The sequence below is a fragment of the Drosophila kikkawai genome, chromosome 2R (genome assembly GCF_030179895.1).
Source record: "Drosophila kikkawai strain 14028-0561.14 chromosome 2R, DkikHiC1v2, whole genome shotgun sequence".
NCBI lineage: Eukaryota > Metazoa > Arthropoda > Insecta > Diptera > Drosophilidae > Drosophila > Drosophila kikkawai.
Window position 1 is genome coordinate 10767988 of NC_091729.1, and position 16938 is coordinate 10784925.

The following is a 16938-nucleotide window of genomic DNA, read 5'->3' on the forward strand; positions in this document are numbered from 1 at the left end:
CTGCAACGGAAAAGTAACGATTTTTTGGATTTGATTTCAATACCTTGGTATCACTGTTACCAAATAGCTATTTCAATAGTTAACTAATAGGGAGTTTTCCTCTTTGCGGTAGAAGGTATATTTATGCAATCTCCCCTTGCTACGCCCGTGCCATTGGCTGCTGGTTGACCTTGATCGCCATTCGTTTCTTGAATTCTTTCGGAGAATGTCGTCGTCGAAGCCAACGTTGTACTACGCCCTGTTCAGCCCTCCGGCTAGAGCCTGCATCCTGACCGCCAAGCTAATTGGCCTGGATCTGGACCTCAAGTAAGTGAGAACAACGGGATGCACTGAACCAACGTGGCGGCCACTTTATCTCTATTTACGTCTACAACAACAGACCCGTTGACTTTGCCAAGAAGGAGCACTTGAGCGAGGAGTTCATCAAGGTTTGTGGCAAGGACCCTCTATCACACATCTGCGTTCTAATCCTGTTTTTCCACAGCTTAATCCCCAGCACCAGATTCCCGTGTTTGTGGACACCGATGGCGAGGTTTATGTGGACAGTCATGCCATTGTGTGCTTCCTGGTGGCCAAGTACGCCCAGAACGACCAGCTGTATCCGCAGGATCTGAAGAAGAGAGCCCACATCGACCATCGCATGCATTACGAGAGCGGCGTGCTCTTCCAGGTGATCAAGGACATTGTGGCGCGGAATATCTACGGCGGCGAGGGTGAGTTCAATCAGCGATCGCTGACCCTCTGCCACAATGCCTACGCCGACCTAGAGCACTTCCTCGAAAACGGTACTTTTGTGGTGGGCAACGAACTGAGCGTAGCCGATGTCTCCATTCACACGTCGCTCGTTACCCTGGACTTGCTTATTCCGGTGGAGCGGGAGAAGTACCCGCAGATCAAAGCCTGGCTGGAGCGCATAGAGAAACTGTTGCCGGAGAACGAGGAGATCAATCTGCAGGGTGCCAGGGCACTGCAGACCCGTATCCAGAACTGCATGGCCGAGAACAGGGCCAAGTAGCTGGAAATCCAGGTGGATCAAGGCTCCTTCTAGCTTTTTGAACTCGAATATCAGCTTGAACCATTAATTCAAATATACTTTCTGACATTTTTTAAGCTCTAATTTGTTTTCTGCATTTTTTTATTGATAATTTGTTAGGCTAATTGGCTTAAATTCTTGCTACTTTATATATATATATATGTATGTTTTCTCGAGTGTCTTTTTTGATTTGGAAGTCCAGTGTACAATACATGTATGTAGTAGGTTAGTGAGAGCTCCGGATTCCAGCAAATTCGTTATATACAAGCGCTTTTATTTGATCCTTTCACGAACGGGCCACTGAATAAAACTAACTGACTAAATGGTAGACATATAGTGTTTTAAAGGGAAAAGGGGCTATATGTTATTTTACTGTCAACGGTGTCTCGTACGATCTATCTGCATCTGCTGCTGCCTATCTCCTAGCTATTTACAACACAATTTATCAATCACACATATTTTGGTATCATATTTCCAGCTGGTTGTGTCCTTCCCCCTGCTCCTGCTAGGGCTCCTTCTCATGCTCCCCTCTAATCGAATGTTGTCCAGTTGTTCATGCCCTTGCCGGTGGTCAGCTGCTGCTGCTGGGTCTGCTGCTGCTTCTCCGCTGCGGTGCCATTGAGGCTGAACTGGTCCAGCCCATACTTGCGCAGCAGCTCAAAGTCGTCGTCCGGCTTGACTGCAATGGTATTGCGCTGGATATGCGGCGGATGCACAACTGGTGGAGACCTGCCCGTCACCGCAGCCACGGTGGCCATGTGCTTGGGTGCAAAGTACGGGTACAGCGGATTGCTAATGCTACCGGCCACCACAGAGCTGTTGACGCCGGCTGGCAATGTGCTGGACTTCTTGCTGAACGCCTTGCTCAGCGGTGGCAGCGGGCGGGCATTCTGGTTCAACGGGTCGAAATCCTCCAGGTCGAAGCTGGTGTTGTTGCTATCGTCCAGCGATATCAGATCGTTCATGCTGTCCTCTAGTTTGGATGTCTGCTCCAGCTGCTGCTGCTAAGGGTGGGGGAGGCACAGAGGTTGTTGGGTGGTTAGAAAGCTTCGGGCGTGATGTGGCTGGATTCTACGGTGATGCTTAAAGCGACTTGTGCCAAATGTACATGAACTTATACTAACTTCCAAGCGTTTACAACAAGCATCTAAATACAGGTGCTAGCTACGGCTAATGGGTGCAAGTTGATAAGGTAATAAAGAATGAAGTGAAATGAACAAAAAATAATACTTTGGAGGCCTCTTTAGAAATAGGTTAGTAGAATTTCCTTGTTTAATATATGTTAGTGGCTAAAATATACATTTCTTGGTAAGCCATAAGTGTTATTTAGATCTTAAAAGTTTAACTCCTGTATATACCCCTTGGTTCAGACAGGATTTTCAAGCTCCAACGAATACTACTCAAGGAACGAAAAGAAAAAAAAAGAAACTGAGAAACCCACTATAAGCAAGAAAGTATGATAGCAAAACATGGAATAAATGTAGCCTTCTTATGGATAAATGTTACGCATTCTGGGCAGGAATCAGGTAATTGCATAGCTCGCCAATAACTGTTGATAGTTTTATCCCTTACGCTCTGCTCACGAGAACAACCTAATAAAATAGACATCCTCGGTTCTCTTTCTGAGAAGTAGACTTGGTTACCTTTCATTTTGGGTTTTCTGTTTAGCGCTTTACTTTAAGCTGTTCGTGAGGCGCTCTTTTATCGAATATTTCACAATGAGAGATCTCGGATTCTTTGCTCAAAGTCGCACCGCACGAATCGGTCAACAGTTATTTGCTAGATATGGTTACTCAAAACTGTCTACTTGGTTCAAGGGATCAAGGAATCATCAGCTACTTGAATGACATTAGATCGGATCGGACAATGCATATGGGGCTCTAAGGGGGAGACTACATGAGGGCCCTTGATGTGTGTTAGTGTGCGCGTTCGAGTTGGGGACCACAACCGGGATGGACTTGGTTAAATTACGACGCTGCTGGTGTACCTCTCTCTTGGCCCGGGGCGTCGGAACAGGCGGATCGGAGACGTTCAGGTGCGAAAATGTTGAGGCAGCCGTCACGAAGGATGCGCCCGATGAGGAGGATGACGAAGTCACTGACGACGAGGATGCGTTGGAGTTGCGTATGGACTTGTTGCTCCCGTTGGCGGGCTCATCTTGCCAGCAATTACGCTCCAGCTTGTTAATCTCCGCACAGACGGCAGCTGCCGTGGCGGCCACAAGGGTATTCGAGCTGCCTTGCCTCCGGGGCGGTATCGGTGGTGATTGCACGTCCGGCGGGCTGTCAAAGCTGCTGGAGTCGGCGTTGGGCAGTGGCTGGCGCGGCCTGGTCGGAGTTGAGCTGTGTCGCGGCGGCTTTGTCTCCACATGCGGATGCGCGGCATATGGATGGTTGTAGTAGGAGGCGGGCTGCGTGGTCTGCGGAGGCGGCGGCCGGGCCGGCGCTGCTCCTCCTCGCTTGTGCTCTGCGTTTGGCTTAAGCTGCTCGGGCCGATGGCGGTGGTTGTGGATGTCGGGAATGAAGGTGGATCGGTGGATGGTTGGTGCAAATGTAATTCGTATGATTCGGTGGGTGTGTGTGGGTGTGGATTGGTGTGTTCGTGGACATGACATGAGGCAGACGTTCGATCGATGGCGACACACATGTAGTTGGGACACAGACACGACACAGACACGGAAACAAAAACAAGAAGAGCATGAAGAGAACAACATAAGTTCACAGCACATCGAGATGAGGGGTGGAGATAGCTTTGCGGCAAGCAGGTGAACGGCTGAGCTGCGGCTCCTCGAGCTGCTGCAGCCGGAGCTCGTATGCACGCACCAGACTACTTACACTGCGGTCCACGGCCGGGGTCTTGAACAGCGGATGGTTCTGCAGCTCCTGCGACAGGTTCATCTCCGACGATGAGCCGACCGAACTCGCCGAGCTAACAGCAGGAGATGCAGCGAGGTGATGACCATAATGAGCACCAGCACCCGAGCCGTACGCATGGCCGTTCGGCTGAATGTGGCTGCTCGAGCTAGACATGGCCAGCGGTACGGGGCCGCGTCGCTGGAACTCCCTTGACTCCCTGCCACCGGAGCCGCCACTGCTGCTGCCCCCGGTGGCGGAGCTGGTGATGCTCGAGCTGATCCCATCGAGCCGCTTGCTGGTCACTGGTGAACTCGGGGCCGAGTGGTGTGCCGCTCCAATGGCTTTGCCGTTGCGTGCGTATCCGCTGCTGGCGCCGTCAGGGCGATCCGAGTGATTCGGCGATCCCAGGCCAAAGTGGAAGTGCGTGCCGCCGAACTGGTTGCCGTTTTCACGGAATTTGGTTTTCAGGCCCTTGTAGGCGGTCTTCATCCCCTTCGAGCCCTCCTTCACCTGGTGGGAGGGGTTGGGAATATAAAATATTTGAAATTATTAGGACATTCCTTAACACAGAATCCACAGGAAGCGCAGGGGGAAAACAACACAGTTTTGGGGATTCGGACCACTCACCGATTTGACGGCAGACTTTACAGCCGGATTAGTCTGCAATGGTTAGACGCATGTTTTTGGATCAGAAAACGATTTTTGGTCACAACCGTCGGGCGAGAGCAGAAAGCACAGAGGAGGAGCAGCGCGTGTGTGTGGGATGAGCGATCCAAGCGGCATATATATATGAAAGAGAGACGCACAAAGATACGGGCGAGATACCGTGTGAGAATGCGATGCACAAAACGACCGGGGGGTTATTTAAGCTATGGCTAAATACGCTTAATGGCTACGATGACAAAGCTGATATGGAAAATGAATGGATATGGGTAATGGAGTAGTACTGGGGGATCACTGGGGCAATGGGGCTTGACATGGCAATGACAACAGTCTGCGATCAAAGAGTGCGTTTCGGAAGGGCTTAAGGCCAATGACTGACACTTGCAAATGTTAGTTTGTTAATAGATTAGTCAAAAAGCCAATGAAAACTACACGATGTAACGATTCCATTTTGTCTTATGATGTACGCATACGGATCATTTATAGAAAGTTTGATCAGTCTGCAATGTTTGTGTGTTTACTTTAAGTATATAAAAGGAAGAAGGAGTAGCATTAGAATACCATTTTACCAGAGTTTATAACAGTTTATAACAGTTAATCACTTAAATAACACAGGTCGGCAGCATTTTACCCAATTAGTTAGAATCTTGTTGACTATGACAGTCCCTTTTTCCAGTGTAGTTACTACGACACACTTTTCAACTTGAAAAAAATTTGAAAATTACTTCATACTTTACTTATTAATTTAATTGCTAAGTCATTGGAGCTCTTCAGGAAAAATTAAAAAGCAAAAAGTTCCAAAAAACGGTCCTTCAAATGGGTCAACCTCTTTAAATGTTCTCATTTAAACTTCTGTCATAGTCAACTGTTATTCACAAACCCTGGTTTTTACCAATCCTTTGGTTATTTATACAGTTAATTGAAGATAGAGAAAGTGTCAAGAAAACCACCCAAAATTGTAGTATGAAAACATCAATTTAAATCCTTAACCGAAGCTATAAGTCGTCAAAGGGTTTGACTTGAGAGAACTTGATTAGCGGTTTGGTGTAAAAACAAAAATGACAACAAAAAAGGAGATAAAAAAAACAAATGAACAACTAAAACATTGAGCTATACCAGACATTATCAAATATAATAATTGGGAATGGGTCAAAAACAAACATTTAGACGGTTTTAATATTTGTTTAGTTTTGCCAACATGAATCATTAAGTGCAGTTTTTGCTGTTAGGACGTTAAGTGTTTTGGGTTTGCAATAAAAATAAAGGAAATCATTGTAACTAACATGGCAAATAAGGTGTGTGGGAAGAGTTACATTCTACTCGGTTTTTATATTGGCTTTTTTGTTTGTTTTTGGTGGATAGATTTGGCTTGGTTGGCAGTCTAAATATAATTCTTGGTAAACAACCGCGACAAACTGTAGTGGTACTGTGGAATAGATCAAATCAAATCAGATAAAGAATATCATAAGGTGGGCACAGGTGGTAAGAGTAACTTAAGAGTATGGGGGGTTAGATGGTCAGCGGAGAGAGAGAGTAATGAAAGCTGTTCCCTGCTCCCGGTAGAGCCCTCTCCAAGCCACCAGACAACCGAGTGGAGTGAGGGTGATGTTGGGGCTATGAACCATGAGGTTAGGCTAACAGTCAACGCTGATGATGGCCCGCGGCAGTGACGTATCAGCTCCTCGGCTCACCTTGTCCTTAAAGTTCTTGATGATGTTGTTGCGTCGCTTTTTCTTCTCCGCATAGCGTACTGTCTCCAGCTCGAACTCGTCGGAGAAGCCGAGTCCGCTGTTGAGCATCTTAAGGCGATCGTCGATGAACTGAGCGAATATCTGCAGCTCCATCATTTTGGCAAGAAACGGACGCAGGTGCGCCGGTCGAGATTCGATGAACTTTTCGTTATTAAAGGTTTTGCTATTCTCGTGGTACTCAACCGCGTCCCTATATCCGCCGATCAGCTGGACCAGAGCGTTAAGGAAGATCTTTGAGATGCGGTCGCCTATGTGATCCTGTGTGTGATTCAAATGCTTTTTCAGCTGCGAGACAATCTCCGCCGGCAGATTGTGGACATCGTTGAAGGGACTCTTGAATATTTTCGTATCACAGTCCAAAATCACAACTTCGCCGAGCTCATCGTTGGTCACCTATATTGGGGGCAATGTCCATTGAGAGTCCACAGAGCTATAAAAAATGGTTGTCACTTACAGTTTCGAGCACAGGTTCTGGTACACCAATCAGATATGGCATGGGGGCACCCAGATAGTCTTTAAACTCCAGCGGCAGCACCGGTATAAATATGTGCTGCCAGACCATGGGGTATAGGAATGCGTTTGCCGCCTGGATGCAGGACGACAGCCGGTCTAGGTTTCGCGAGGTAAAAATGATACGACGCTCCGCCAGCATGGCCGCAAATACTGCAATCATCTCCTTGGGCTCCGCGAAGCTGTAGTACAAGGCCAGGTTGTGCTGCGTAAAAAAAAAAAGTGTTTAAAATTCTCTCCTTTCCCTTGCTGGTTCTTGAAGCTTACATTTTGTGGAATACTAGGCAACTGGAACTGTAGCGGACGTTCGAATACAAAGTGCTGTTGGGAGTAACGTATTTCAATTTAATATTATCTTGTAAAGAAATAAAAGAAGAATCTCTACTCACACTCTGCCCGCTGTTGTAGAAGACATTCAGGCTGCCGCCAGAATCGGGAATACCCTGGTTATAGGCCTCGGAGAGGAAGGTTCTGAATCCGCTGGCATCCGTCCGCTTCAGCTCGGCAAGTATGGGCATCAGCTTGAGAAAGGTGTCGTGCCACGGCAGGTAGGTGATCAGCACCATGGCCGTCTTCGCTTTGGGATCTTGCCGGCAGAAGCCGAAGCGCCATTTCGAGTCACCGGTGGTGTGGACAAAGGAATATGTCTGCACCGAGGAGCTGTGTTTGATGGTAACCGCCAGAGATTAGTATTTATATTAAGTATTTATTGGGGAAATAAAGTTATTGAAACAAAGACGACTTTGTGCTGTTCGAAGTTCGTTGAAAGTAGCAGTACGCCTCCGCCTGCGCATTGGAGATGGCCTTGCTCATCATACAAATGTTGCCCAATGTTATGCATGATGGAATTGTGGAGGTTTTGGCTTTGGCAGCGGATAAACAAAGCTATATTTAAGAGCAAGTACATTGTACAGATATATGGAAGCTATAAAGCATGAAAAAACTAAATTATATAGAGTTCTAAGACCATCAAAGTAACTTTAAAACCAAACCAACTAATTCCCCCAAGCTTCATCGCCAATGAGTAATACTCTTGAGTTTATTCGCCTTAGTTTTCACCTCTTAACCCAAATATATACACGACTTATGAGCTTCCGAGTCGTAAAGTGACGAAACAAGCAATACATAATGAATTCAGAGTTAATTATAAACGCATACAAATCACTTGGATTTTGTTATTCTTTCCGCTCGGCTTTCTGCGATCATTTTCAGGTGGTACCGTGTGAAATACCCTACCTTTGCCTCTGAGCGATATTTCCCAGGCAATAGTAAACAACTTGTTTTGATATTTTGATTACAAAATATTTGGTTTAGATGGGCCCAGTCATTGTTAAGGTGTAGAATACCATTGATAACCGATATCTCCAGTGATTCAACTTTATTTGTTAACGAAATCAATTTAAAGCTGTAAGTATGGCATTTTATTTCAAAACAAAATAATGATCGTGCCTCTTTTTAATGAGCCATAACATATGTCGTCTTTTTCACTTTCTTTCCGTTTGTTTTTCTTCATTTTTCCGTACAACTTTCGGCCTTTATGCGAAGCGATGTCCGCATTAATTATATTGTGTTGAAATCGCATTTAACAATTTAAATAAATCGCAATTTTGCAACAACATCATCCGCGAACGACAATGACGGCGCAGTCTCATTACCCGGGCACGTTTCCCTTTGTCCGCCGATTTAGCATATTGCTCGGCTTTAGCCTCGGTTTCGCCCGATCTTTTTCTCTTCGCGGGCCTGGGTTACATAAAGTCGTTAGATCTAAGTGTTTCTTTCGGATCGTGTCCATTACTCAATTTAATATGCAAAGTCAGGCAGTCACTCCATGCGGGTGCTCAAGGAAATGGGGCTATATTGGCTATCTTGGACGTAGCTGGGATGTTGACGTTGACTTGGACTTGACTTTCTTTATCGCGGGCTCCGCACATGCAGTGCCGGTCAAGACAGTAGGCGCTGGTCACTCGAAGCATAGGTCTTTATCTATATATTAAGCTTTAGATCAATGGTTTCCTTTATCAGGGAGCTTTAACAAATATTTGTTTAGATATTTAGATTGGCACAGATAAATACAATCGATACAACCAGGGCAGGGCTAGAAAAGTATCTTCATAATTAAAAAACCCGAATTTAACTTCCTTTACTTTTAGGGTTATCTCCCGGTTCTATTATCTTGACCTCTATTATATGGCTGCAAAGGGAATCTCCGCTTAAATATGAAAAACGGTACTCCACGGCGCAGTTTCCAAGCAAATACCGATAAGCCGTATTATATATGGGGTCTTCGCCGGCTAAATTAATCGCTCGAGCAAACTTTTGGAATTCTGAAATACTAAACAATTAATTGCTCTCATGTTTTCCCCCCTTCGATCGGTTTATCGCGCGATGAGTTAGCGGAGTAACACCGACAGCTGCAGAGATAAGTACAGGAGGATGGGCTCTCCACAAGCCCATGACTCTTGTTCTGGATGCGTATGACTAACCAGGTGGCGGCAGCTGCCAAGAAGCCAATTGATACAGTTCCACGGCACTCCAGGAAATGCTAAGCGAATTGCGTCAAACAATGCCCATTGAATAATACCCCGAGCGGGCAAGAGCAGTTCATTACGCGAACTCGCGCTGTGTAAACAAACACCGAAACAGCACAACAGGTTATTCGTTTCATGGACAAGCTATCTCTGTTGCTGCTTGGTTTGGCTGGCTGACTGGCTGGCTGGCTGGGTGGAAGTGGTCGGGTCGAGTGTGTGCGGTGACTCATCGGCGGAACCTTCCGCCGTCTTCGCCTGTCTATGCCCGTCCCCTATCGCAGGTCTTGCGCAAAGTCGGCCAGCGTCTGCTACTATTGCATATTATTTTTATAAGACGCCCCTCTGACTAATGGCCAGTGACCGGAAACAAGCAGGATGGAGCAGTGGGATACTCACCTCGCTAGCTCGCAGGGAAAGGCAAAGGCTGGAATGCCGGCTAGCACCTCCTTGTCACGGTATCCCTCGGGGAAGCTCTCCACGATCACGCCGGCGGGTGTGGCGGGGCCGCCACTTCTCGGACTGCTGCCCCTTTCTAGCCAAGGAGTCGGTGTGACCTCGCACCAGAACTCGAAGAGCTTCTTCACGTCATTTCTGCGAGATGGAAATGAGGGGATGTTGTGACGAATCGTGGGAGCAGGGGGGCACTTCACTGCGTCGGCGGTCAGCGGAGCGGAACGCCCACTGCAGCCGCAATCTTGGGCGGCATACTTACTTGATACGCGATCCCATTTCGGGGCCTAGCACATGTTTCGGTCAGTATATTTTTGTACGTTTGACTTCTGTGTGTTCAATCCGGGCTCGGGCTGTCCGACGCACGGATAATACTGATTACGCACGAAGAATTGGAATGGGGGAGACACGGACACGGATGATACGCAATACGGGGCCACCACTTTCCTCCTCTTTCTCTTCTTTGTCGTATCGGATTCGCGACGTCACTGATTCATTTTCGCCGACCGCGGTGTTTGCGCACTTGCTTGTCCCGGGACTTGGATTGGGGCCACTGATCACTGATTTTCGGGCATTTTTTGGCCGCAATTATGGATAATTCACTTGGCACCCGCAGTTTTATGCAAGCAAATAGAACAAAAACAATTTTACAACAAATTCGCCAGCAGTGTGACCGTACCTAGCTGTTGGAATATGCCCGTTGTGATGTCTGAAATTTGGCAAAGAGCTTGGACGGCGAACAGATGGTCGCAGGTTATAGCAGGGACTCGAACCGAGGAGCGACTTGAACATATTTTTAAGTTTTTAAAATCACTGTTTTCCGGTTTTACCAGCTTTCACATTTATTTTTTATTACCTGCTTCGCCAAATTAGGTGTGGAATAATGTACTTTTTAATAGAAAATCTGTTATTATGCGTTTGGTGGATATGCGCACCTGTCGCCGTTTTGGGCCGGAAAAATACCTGGTCACTCTGCAGCTGCACTCGATAATTTTGATTTGGCGTCCCACGGTTTCTTGTGTTTATTTTTTTGGTAGTGTGCTCCCCCAACAGCTTCTTCAGGTTTATTTGCATTAAAGACGTTTCGTTCAAGGTTTTTCCCGTGACCGCCAGAAAAATGTATAATATTTTTTATAAGGTTACATAAGTGCGTGTAACGAAAAGCAAAATTGCTCGAAACCAAAAAGTTCCTGTACTTGGCCTACGAATTACAGAAAGTAAGCGAGGGGCTCGCAAGCATATATAGTAGCTTCGATTCCGTCATAGTTGGCACGATAATTACCTGCATTACCCGCCGAAGCAAATCAATAGCCACCACCACCACCCACTCGCACTCCCATTGATTTTGTTTCTGCTCTCTGCTACACGCGATGACGCCGATGGGCAGGAGGAGGAGGAGGAATCCTCGACCCGGGGTCAACTCGAAACCTATATAGATAGCATCTGTATGGCCAGCGGCCTCAGTTTCGATTTGTGTCACACAGTAGCCCGGTCAGGTCACAGGCTTTGTCTCCGAACTCTGTCTTACTTTTCCAAATTTGTATTATTTACTCTTTTATTTTCACCCTCTTTTCAAGGTAAGCAACTAAATTTGTGGAACGTTATGCCAGGCAGCAGAATTGGCAGAGCCCCCGGACGAAACCCATTGATTGTAGCACACTTAGCCCGCACACCACCACCACCATCCGCCGCACCTCCGCGGTCTCAATCGCTAGTGATTAGTGACAGACTAGACTAGTCGTCGCGTTAGTTTAGAATTCCCGCCATGCTGTGCGGTGCCCTTGTCCGCGGTCCCGTCCACAAGACGGCCATCTACCGCAGCTTGTCCGAGCTTCTCCCCAGCCCGGTGGCGGTGTTGGGTCACGATGTCCGCTGCCTCTCCGCCGGAAGAGGCGTCGTATGTAAGCAGCCAATCCCAACGCTGCCGCAACCAGCCCACCGACGAGATCTCCTGTGAGTTAAGCGTTAAGCGTCGTCCCGTCTAACTGTTCTGTACCCGCCAACCGTAACCGATCACGCCTGCACCCATTTGGGCGCTGTCTGCGACGACCACTCGTTCAATCAGAGTCCATGTGCATACATTAGCCCGCCGCGATTAGATAGCCACCTTGTACTCGCACTTATTAACCCGAAATAGCCCCGCCCGCCGGCGATTTCATTCATGGTGCCAGCTATAACAGGCTAGCAAACAAGCCGCTGTAAATCATTTCATTTTTCGCCGTCTTGCTGGCTCTTTCAGCTCGATTCCCCGGACCCGGGCGGAGAGTCACTCAAAATTAGCAGTACGATCTCTACACTCGGAGAACGACGCCATGTTCTACTCGATGTACGCCTACCTGTCTAACCTGCCGCGACTCCATGTCCTGGGCATGGCTATGGTGGCCTATGTGGTCTATTATCTAATCCAGGTGGTCAAGGTGAGAGTGTAAAGGCGAGCGATTGCATCACCGCTGGCGCGTGACTAATGCCTTAATTGCGTTCTCCATTACAGCGACCGATTATCGCTTGTTCGGACGGGCCGTTCAAGCAGTATCTGATCCGCCAGGTGCCGACGCTGGAGAACAAGTACTGGCCCACATTCTGGTGCGTGGAGAGTCGTGCCCAGACCGTCCTTGCGAGCCTGCTGCGCTCCAAGAGTCTGCCGCGCGTCAACTACCGCCGCGAGATCCTCCCCTTGAAGGATGGTGGAGAGGTGGCGCTGGACTGGATGGAGGAGGGTTGCGATGAGCGCGCGCCCTGCATCCTCATTCTGCCGGGCCTAACCGGAGAGTCTCAGGCGGAGTACATCAAGTGCCTGGTCTTTGCCGCCCAGCAGGCGGGCATGCGGGTGGTGGTGTTCAATAACCGCGGCCTCGGCGGCATCGAGCTGAAGACACCGCGCCTCTACTGTGCCGCCAACTGCGAGGACCTGTGCGAGGTGATCCAGCATGTGCGTCGCACCCTGCCGGCACAGTGCAAACTGGGTGCCACGGGCATCTCCATGGGCGGCTTGATCCTCGGAAACTACCTGGCCCGCAAAAGCGATGAGGCCAGGAGCATTCTGTCGGCGGCAAAGATCATCTCGGTGCCGTGGGACGTGCACAAAGGCAGTGCCAGCATCGAGAAGCCGGTGATCAACAGCCTGCTGGGACGCCATCTGGCCGGCAGTCTGTGCCGCACCTTGAGCAACCACCTGGACATATACCGTGAGATATACCAGGACTCGGACATCGATATCCAGCGCATACTGCGCTGCAAGACCATCAAGGAGTTTGACGAGCTGTTCACTGCCAAGCAGTTCGGCTACGCCCACGTCAACGACTACTACTCGGACGCCACGCTGCACAACAAGCTGGACCACATCTCGGTACCGCTGCTCTGCCTGAGCGCTGCGGATGATCCGTTCCAGCCGCTGGACGCCATTCCCATCAAGGCGGCCAATCAGTGCACCCATGTGGCCATTGTGATTACGGCACGGGGCGGCCACATTGGTTTCCTGGAGGGATGGTGGCCCTCCACCAAGGACCAGTACATGGGACGCCTCTTCACAGAGTACTTCACCAAGGCTCTGTTCGACGAGGATGGCGAGTTTCAGCACACGGCCAACAAGATGCACGAACGCTTCTTGGCCAAACAGACGGTGGCTCTCGCTGCATCCTCCTCCTCCTCGTCATCGTCGCCCTTGCTGCTGAACAAGAAGTTGGACGCTGGCACGCTGGACCACAAGGTGAAGCTAATGTAATGGAGTCGGCTGCTGGTAATGTTCCAATAGGGTTTCCTCTTAGTCTAGACCAAAAATTCATAGTTATCTGCGTATGTATTCCGATAAAATTCCGCGAAACATGTGATATGATGAAACGCTGATCAAAATCCAAAGTGTTGTACTCTCTAGGGCAGCGAAACAACAGGGCTTAGACGCTTAAATTATTTTAGAACGTGACTTAGTGACATATCAAGTTGAAATAGCGAAACAGCTTTACGATTCGTAGTGGTAAATTCAAATACATATAGTAATATATATGACACAATGCAATAATCTTATATTTTTACAAGTTCCGTATATTTATAACTAATAAAAATACAACGCTTAATAAAGAGAGAATAATAAAACACACTTTCCACTGCATTACAAATAGTAGATTTGACAAGCGAGTCGATTTACGGGGGTCTTTTTCACACCCCGAATCGATTTGAAGGCTTCGGGACTACGCTTACCCCCCGATAAAACCATGTTCCTACATCCTAAAATACCAACAGCCAGCGAGCAGAGCCTAAATCGGCTTGTACAGCAGCGTGGTCACATACTTCTTGCGATATCGATGCGTGGCACTCAGCACCATGACGCCGTCCTTGATGGACAGCGCGTACAGGTGGTTTAGCATCACATGGTTGGGTTCAGGCAGCAATGTGGGTTCGCACTACAAACAAATCAGAGTTAGAGCTGATTTTAAGGCGAAGCGTTAACAACAAAACCCACCGAGAGAGGCGTGTCCTTATTGAGGATGACCTGGAGCAGGTGTGGTGGCAGCACCGGTGGTCCGGATACCTTCTCCCAGGGCTTCACCTGCGGCACCTCCTGCGAGTACTCCTTCTCCGCGTAGTTGGTCACGTTCTCGCTGTCCTTGGCCAGGGCCTGGAACACCTCGAAGTCGGAGGCCCGCACGGATACCAGGTTATTCTTTTGTCCCTCGTCGTTCTCCACGCTTTTCTGCAATGACGTACAAATGATAATCAATTTTCTGTAATTATAGTACACAGAGCAAGCGATGTCAGGAATAATTCAAAAGGTCTAATTTTTGCGTGTAGGGAAATCGATACGTAATTGGAGGCTTTATGTATATGAGAGGCGAGTCATGAAATTCAATGGCGGTTTCGTTTATAGAAGGGCATTCGGTTTGCAAATGGGTTTGGCTGCTTCGCTTATCTATTTTTGTGGTGAAAAAACAGACAAAGGGTTTAAAATTACTTTTAATCTTGGGTTTAACTCATTGAAAACATCTGGGGAATTGGGAGTAATGTGTTATGCACTGGCTTTTTGCATAAATTTCGGACAAAAGGAATGCAATTTAATTTAATTGAAAACGTTAATTTACTTAATCTTTCGCTATATAGAGACTGAATAAAAGCAGACAAGTTAGATACAAAAGGAAGGGTGGATCTTATCAACGTGTTTTCGCGTTTTCTGGCTTGAGTTACTTTATCTTTCAAGTTATTTTCTTTTGTTTACCCTATTTTTTAATCTCAATTTTTGCGCTCGGAATGATAACAATAACCCTTTGCCCCGAAAGTAGCCAGCCGAGCATCTCTAAACCAATTGAAATCCACTGCTGATTACCGACAGACTTCGGTTTTGTTTACGACGATTACACAACGCCAGCGAAAATCGTTAACTGCGTCATTCGGGGCACCCGAATTGAATCTAAATAGCTTAGGGAAATGGGTCATATTGATTTTCCACTCAACTGACCAGCTTGGGATCGTGCTTCCACTCGCCGTCCACGCAGAACTTGTACTGATGGTCGCCCTCCGGCAGATCGATGATGGTCACAAAGTTGCCGTGGCTCCGCACCATCGTGATGGGCTTCCAGTTGGAAAAGGTACCCGAAATGGTGACGTTCTTTCCGCCGCCATCCCATCGCAGCACCGTGGGCAGTGCCGTCTTGCGGTCCTCGTCGTCCAGAGATGGAATCCCTATTCCTGCTGCCTCTGCTGCCGCCAGTTCGTCGTCGTTGTCCATGCTGGAGTGCTCTCCGCTTCCGCTGCGCAGAACAGCTGTTGAGTCGCCGCCGCTATCAGCTGTGCGCCTGGTGCTGCCGCCCGTTCCTGTGCCCGCTCCCGTGTAGTACGGGTCGTCGTCTTCTTGCGACGAGCCCTCGTTCAAGACTGCCGTATGTTTTTTGTCGAACGAGAAAGCTTGGCCTCCCGCCCCGGCTCCGCTCAAAGCCGCTGCGCCAGCACTGCTCCCACCGCCGTGGCCCCCGCCACTGCCTACGCCCGCACTCGCTCCTCCTCCACCGCCGACTGCAACCGAGTCACGGAAATGTGCGGGAGAGCTTGGCGTGGAGAGGTCGGTCGACTTGTGGCGCTCTCGCTGCATGTGCACGGTGGAGCTGCCCGCGTTGCCCATGATGTTTACGTACGGTTATTACCGTTCTCGCTGGCTCGCTGGCAGGTGACGGCCCAACGGTTGGGAAAGGGGATTAGGGGTGCTTTTGGGGGTTCGTTCTCTCTGTGTTCTTCCTGCTGTTTCGTTTCGGTTGCCTTGTTGTCTTGGCACTTGTTTTATTCGCGTTTTTTGTAGTCCTACGTCTGGACACTTTCGCGGCGCGCAGTCTGGTTGCAAAATTTGGCATTTAATAAGCAGAATACTGCATTATTTAATCGTTTGTTCCGTAGAAAAATTGCTAATTATAAACAATTTACATATATACAATTCGCTGGCAGTGATGTCACTTTTTTCGGAGCAAAAAAGCTGGATTACCCAAAATAAACAGCTAAAAAAAAGCCAAATTCCTGGTGGAAATAGCTAAGGAAAAAGTATAAGTAAATATCAATACAATACCGATATAAATTAAAAACACTAAACACAATTAAAACAGCACTTAAAATGTATTAAAATTAAATAAAAAAAAGCTGCTTTATTTTCTATTTAATTTTTCCCTCAATCACATTTAAAAAAAAGCTGAATATGAGGCGAAAAAAAGCGGAAATGACAGCACTGGTCGCAAAACGGTCACTCTAATCGAGAAAGCAGAATTCGGAAGCAGTGATGTCATTCCAGCTGTTTTCCCGTCGAATTAAGCAGTGAACGAGTGACCAGCGTTACCAGATTTCACGTGGACGAACGACCAAAAGAACCAGATCGAAACCCATGAGTCGAACGGTAGCTCTTTTTAGAACTGCCACTCGTTTCGAAATTTGATTATAGCGCATTTGGCACTTGCAATATTATAATCAATAGCTAATATATTAGCTTTATATATTTTTTAAAATATATATCCCTTTAAATTTACAAATTGAAAAATGTAAAAATCAATGAAAATCAGTTTAAAGATCTATGCATGTACTTAGTACCTCATATATGTGGATTTAATTTGGTCAGTGATTCATTTTGTTTATTATTTATCTGTTTTTATCAGATTAATAAGATATTTCCAGTGACTAAGCTC

At 47.6% G+C, this 16938-nt stretch overlaps 4 protein-coding genes across 13 annotated transcripts; 2 read left to right on the top strand and 2 right to left on the bottom strand.

The window, feature by feature from the left end:
* Nucleotides 1–33: 33 nt before the first annotated feature.
* On the top strand, nucleotides 34–1363 carry GstE13 (Glutathione S transferase E13). Its single transcript, XM_017171671.3, has 3 exons — nucleotides 34–306; nucleotides 380–428; nucleotides 485–1363. Exons 1-3 carry the CDS (start codon nucleotides 206–208, stop codon nucleotides 1013–1015), a joined length of 681 nt encoding a protein of 226 aa, XP_017027160.1. The 5' UTR covers nucleotides 34–205; the 3' UTR covers nucleotides 1016–1363.
* Nucleotides 1353–10619, bottom strand: LOC108078076 (DENN domain-containing protein 1A). Of its 9 annotated transcripts, none has more exons than XM_017171648.3 (10): nucleotides 10053–10619; nucleotides 9737–9931; nucleotides 7202–7472; nucleotides 7080–7133; nucleotides 6757–7017; nucleotides 6243–6695; nucleotides 4516–4548; nucleotides 3868–4398; nucleotides 3021–3515; nucleotides 1353–2037 (listed from the first exon to the last, which is right to left on the bottom strand). In XM_017171648.3, the coding sequence occupies exons 1-10, from the start codon at nucleotides 10067–10069 to the stop codon at nucleotides 1564–1566; spliced, it is 2784 nt and encodes a 927-aa protein (XP_017027137.1). In that variant the 5' UTR covers nucleotides 10070–10619; the 3' UTR covers nucleotides 1353–1563. The 9 variants fall into 9 exon arrangements, with proteins under 9 accessions (XP_017027137.1, XP_017027138.1, XP_017027139.1 ...); XM_017171649.3 differs by having other exon boundaries at nucleotides 1353–2034; nucleotides 10053–10608; XM_017171650.3 differs by lacking the exon at nucleotides 4516–4548 and having other exon boundaries at nucleotides 10053–10603.
* A 245-nt stretch (nucleotides 10620–10864) lies between these two features.
* Hydr1 (phospholipase Hydr1) lies at nucleotides 10865–13883 on the top strand. 2 transcript variants are annotated; one of them, XM_017171663.3, is made up of 4 exons: nucleotides 10865–11007; nucleotides 11368–11743; nucleotides 12030–12207; nucleotides 12282–13883. In XM_017171663.3, the coding sequence occupies exons 2-4, from the start codon at nucleotides 11556–11558 to the stop codon at nucleotides 13509–13511; spliced, it is 1596 nt and encodes a 531-aa protein (XP_017027152.1). In that variant the 5' UTR covers nucleotides 10865–11007; nucleotides 11368–11555; the 3' UTR covers nucleotides 13512–13883. The 2 variants fall into 2 exon arrangements, with proteins under 2 accessions (XP_017027152.1, XP_017027154.1); XM_017171665.3 differs by lacking the exons at nucleotides 10865–11007; nucleotides 11368–11743 and adding an exon at nucleotides 11208–11367.
* Nucleotides 13781–16199, bottom strand: alc (5'-AMP-activated protein kinase subunit beta-1). Its single transcript, XM_017171668.3, has 3 exons — nucleotides 15237–16199; nucleotides 14247–14477; nucleotides 13781–14187 (listed from the first exon to the last, which is right to left on the bottom strand). Exons 1-3 carry the CDS (start codon nucleotides 15894–15896, stop codon nucleotides 14041–14043), a joined length of 1038 nt encoding a protein of 345 aa, XP_017027157.1. The 5' UTR covers nucleotides 15897–16199; the 3' UTR covers nucleotides 13781–14040.
* Between the last annotated feature and the right edge of the window lie 739 nt (nucleotides 16200–16938).

Coding starts and splice junctions, on each gene's coding strand:
- Hydr1 (XM_017171663.3), top strand. CDS start 11,556: ATGCTGTGCGGTGCCCTTGTCCGCGGTCCCGTCCACAAGACGGCCATC. Junction 11,744..12,029: donor GCCCACCGACGAGATCTCCT/GTGAGTTAAGCG, acceptor TGGCTCTTTCAG/CTCGATTCCCCGGACCCGGG. Junction 12,208..12,281: donor ATCTAATCCAGGTGGTCAAG/GTGAGAGTGTAA, acceptor TCTCCATTACAG/CGACCGATTATCGCTTGTTC.
- GstE13 (XM_017171671.3), top strand. CDS start 206: ATGTCGTCGTCGAAGCCAACGTTGTACTACGCCCTGTTCAGCCCTCCG. Junction 307..379: donor GGCCTGGATCTGGACCTCAA/GTAAGTGAGAAC, acceptor CTACAACAACAG/ACCCGTTGACTTTGCCAAGA. Junction 429..484: donor TGAGCGAGGAGTTCATCAAG/GTTTGTGGCAAG, acceptor GTTTTTCCACAG/CTTAATCCCCAGCACCAGAT.
- LOC108078076 (XM_017171648.3), bottom strand. Junction 7,134..7,201: donor TCTACAACAGCGGGCAGAGT/GTGAGTAGAGAT, acceptor TACTCCCAACAG/CACTTTGTATTCGAACGTCC. Junction 4,549..6,242: donor TCAAGAACTTTAAGGACAAG/GTGAGCCGAGGA, acceptor TAACCATTGCAG/ACTAATCCGGCTGTAAAGTC.
- alc (XM_017171668.3), bottom strand. CDS start 15,896: ATGGGCAACGCGGGCAGCTCCACCGTGCACATGCAGCGAGAGCGCCAC. Junction 14,478..15,236: donor GGAAGCACGATCCCAAGCTG/GTCAGTTGAGTG, acceptor ACGTCATTGCAG/AAAAGCGTGGAGAACGACGA. Junction 14,188..14,246: donor ATAAGGACACGCCTCTCTCG/GTGGGTTTTGTT, acceptor ATTTGTTTGTAG/TGCGAACCCACATTGCTGCC.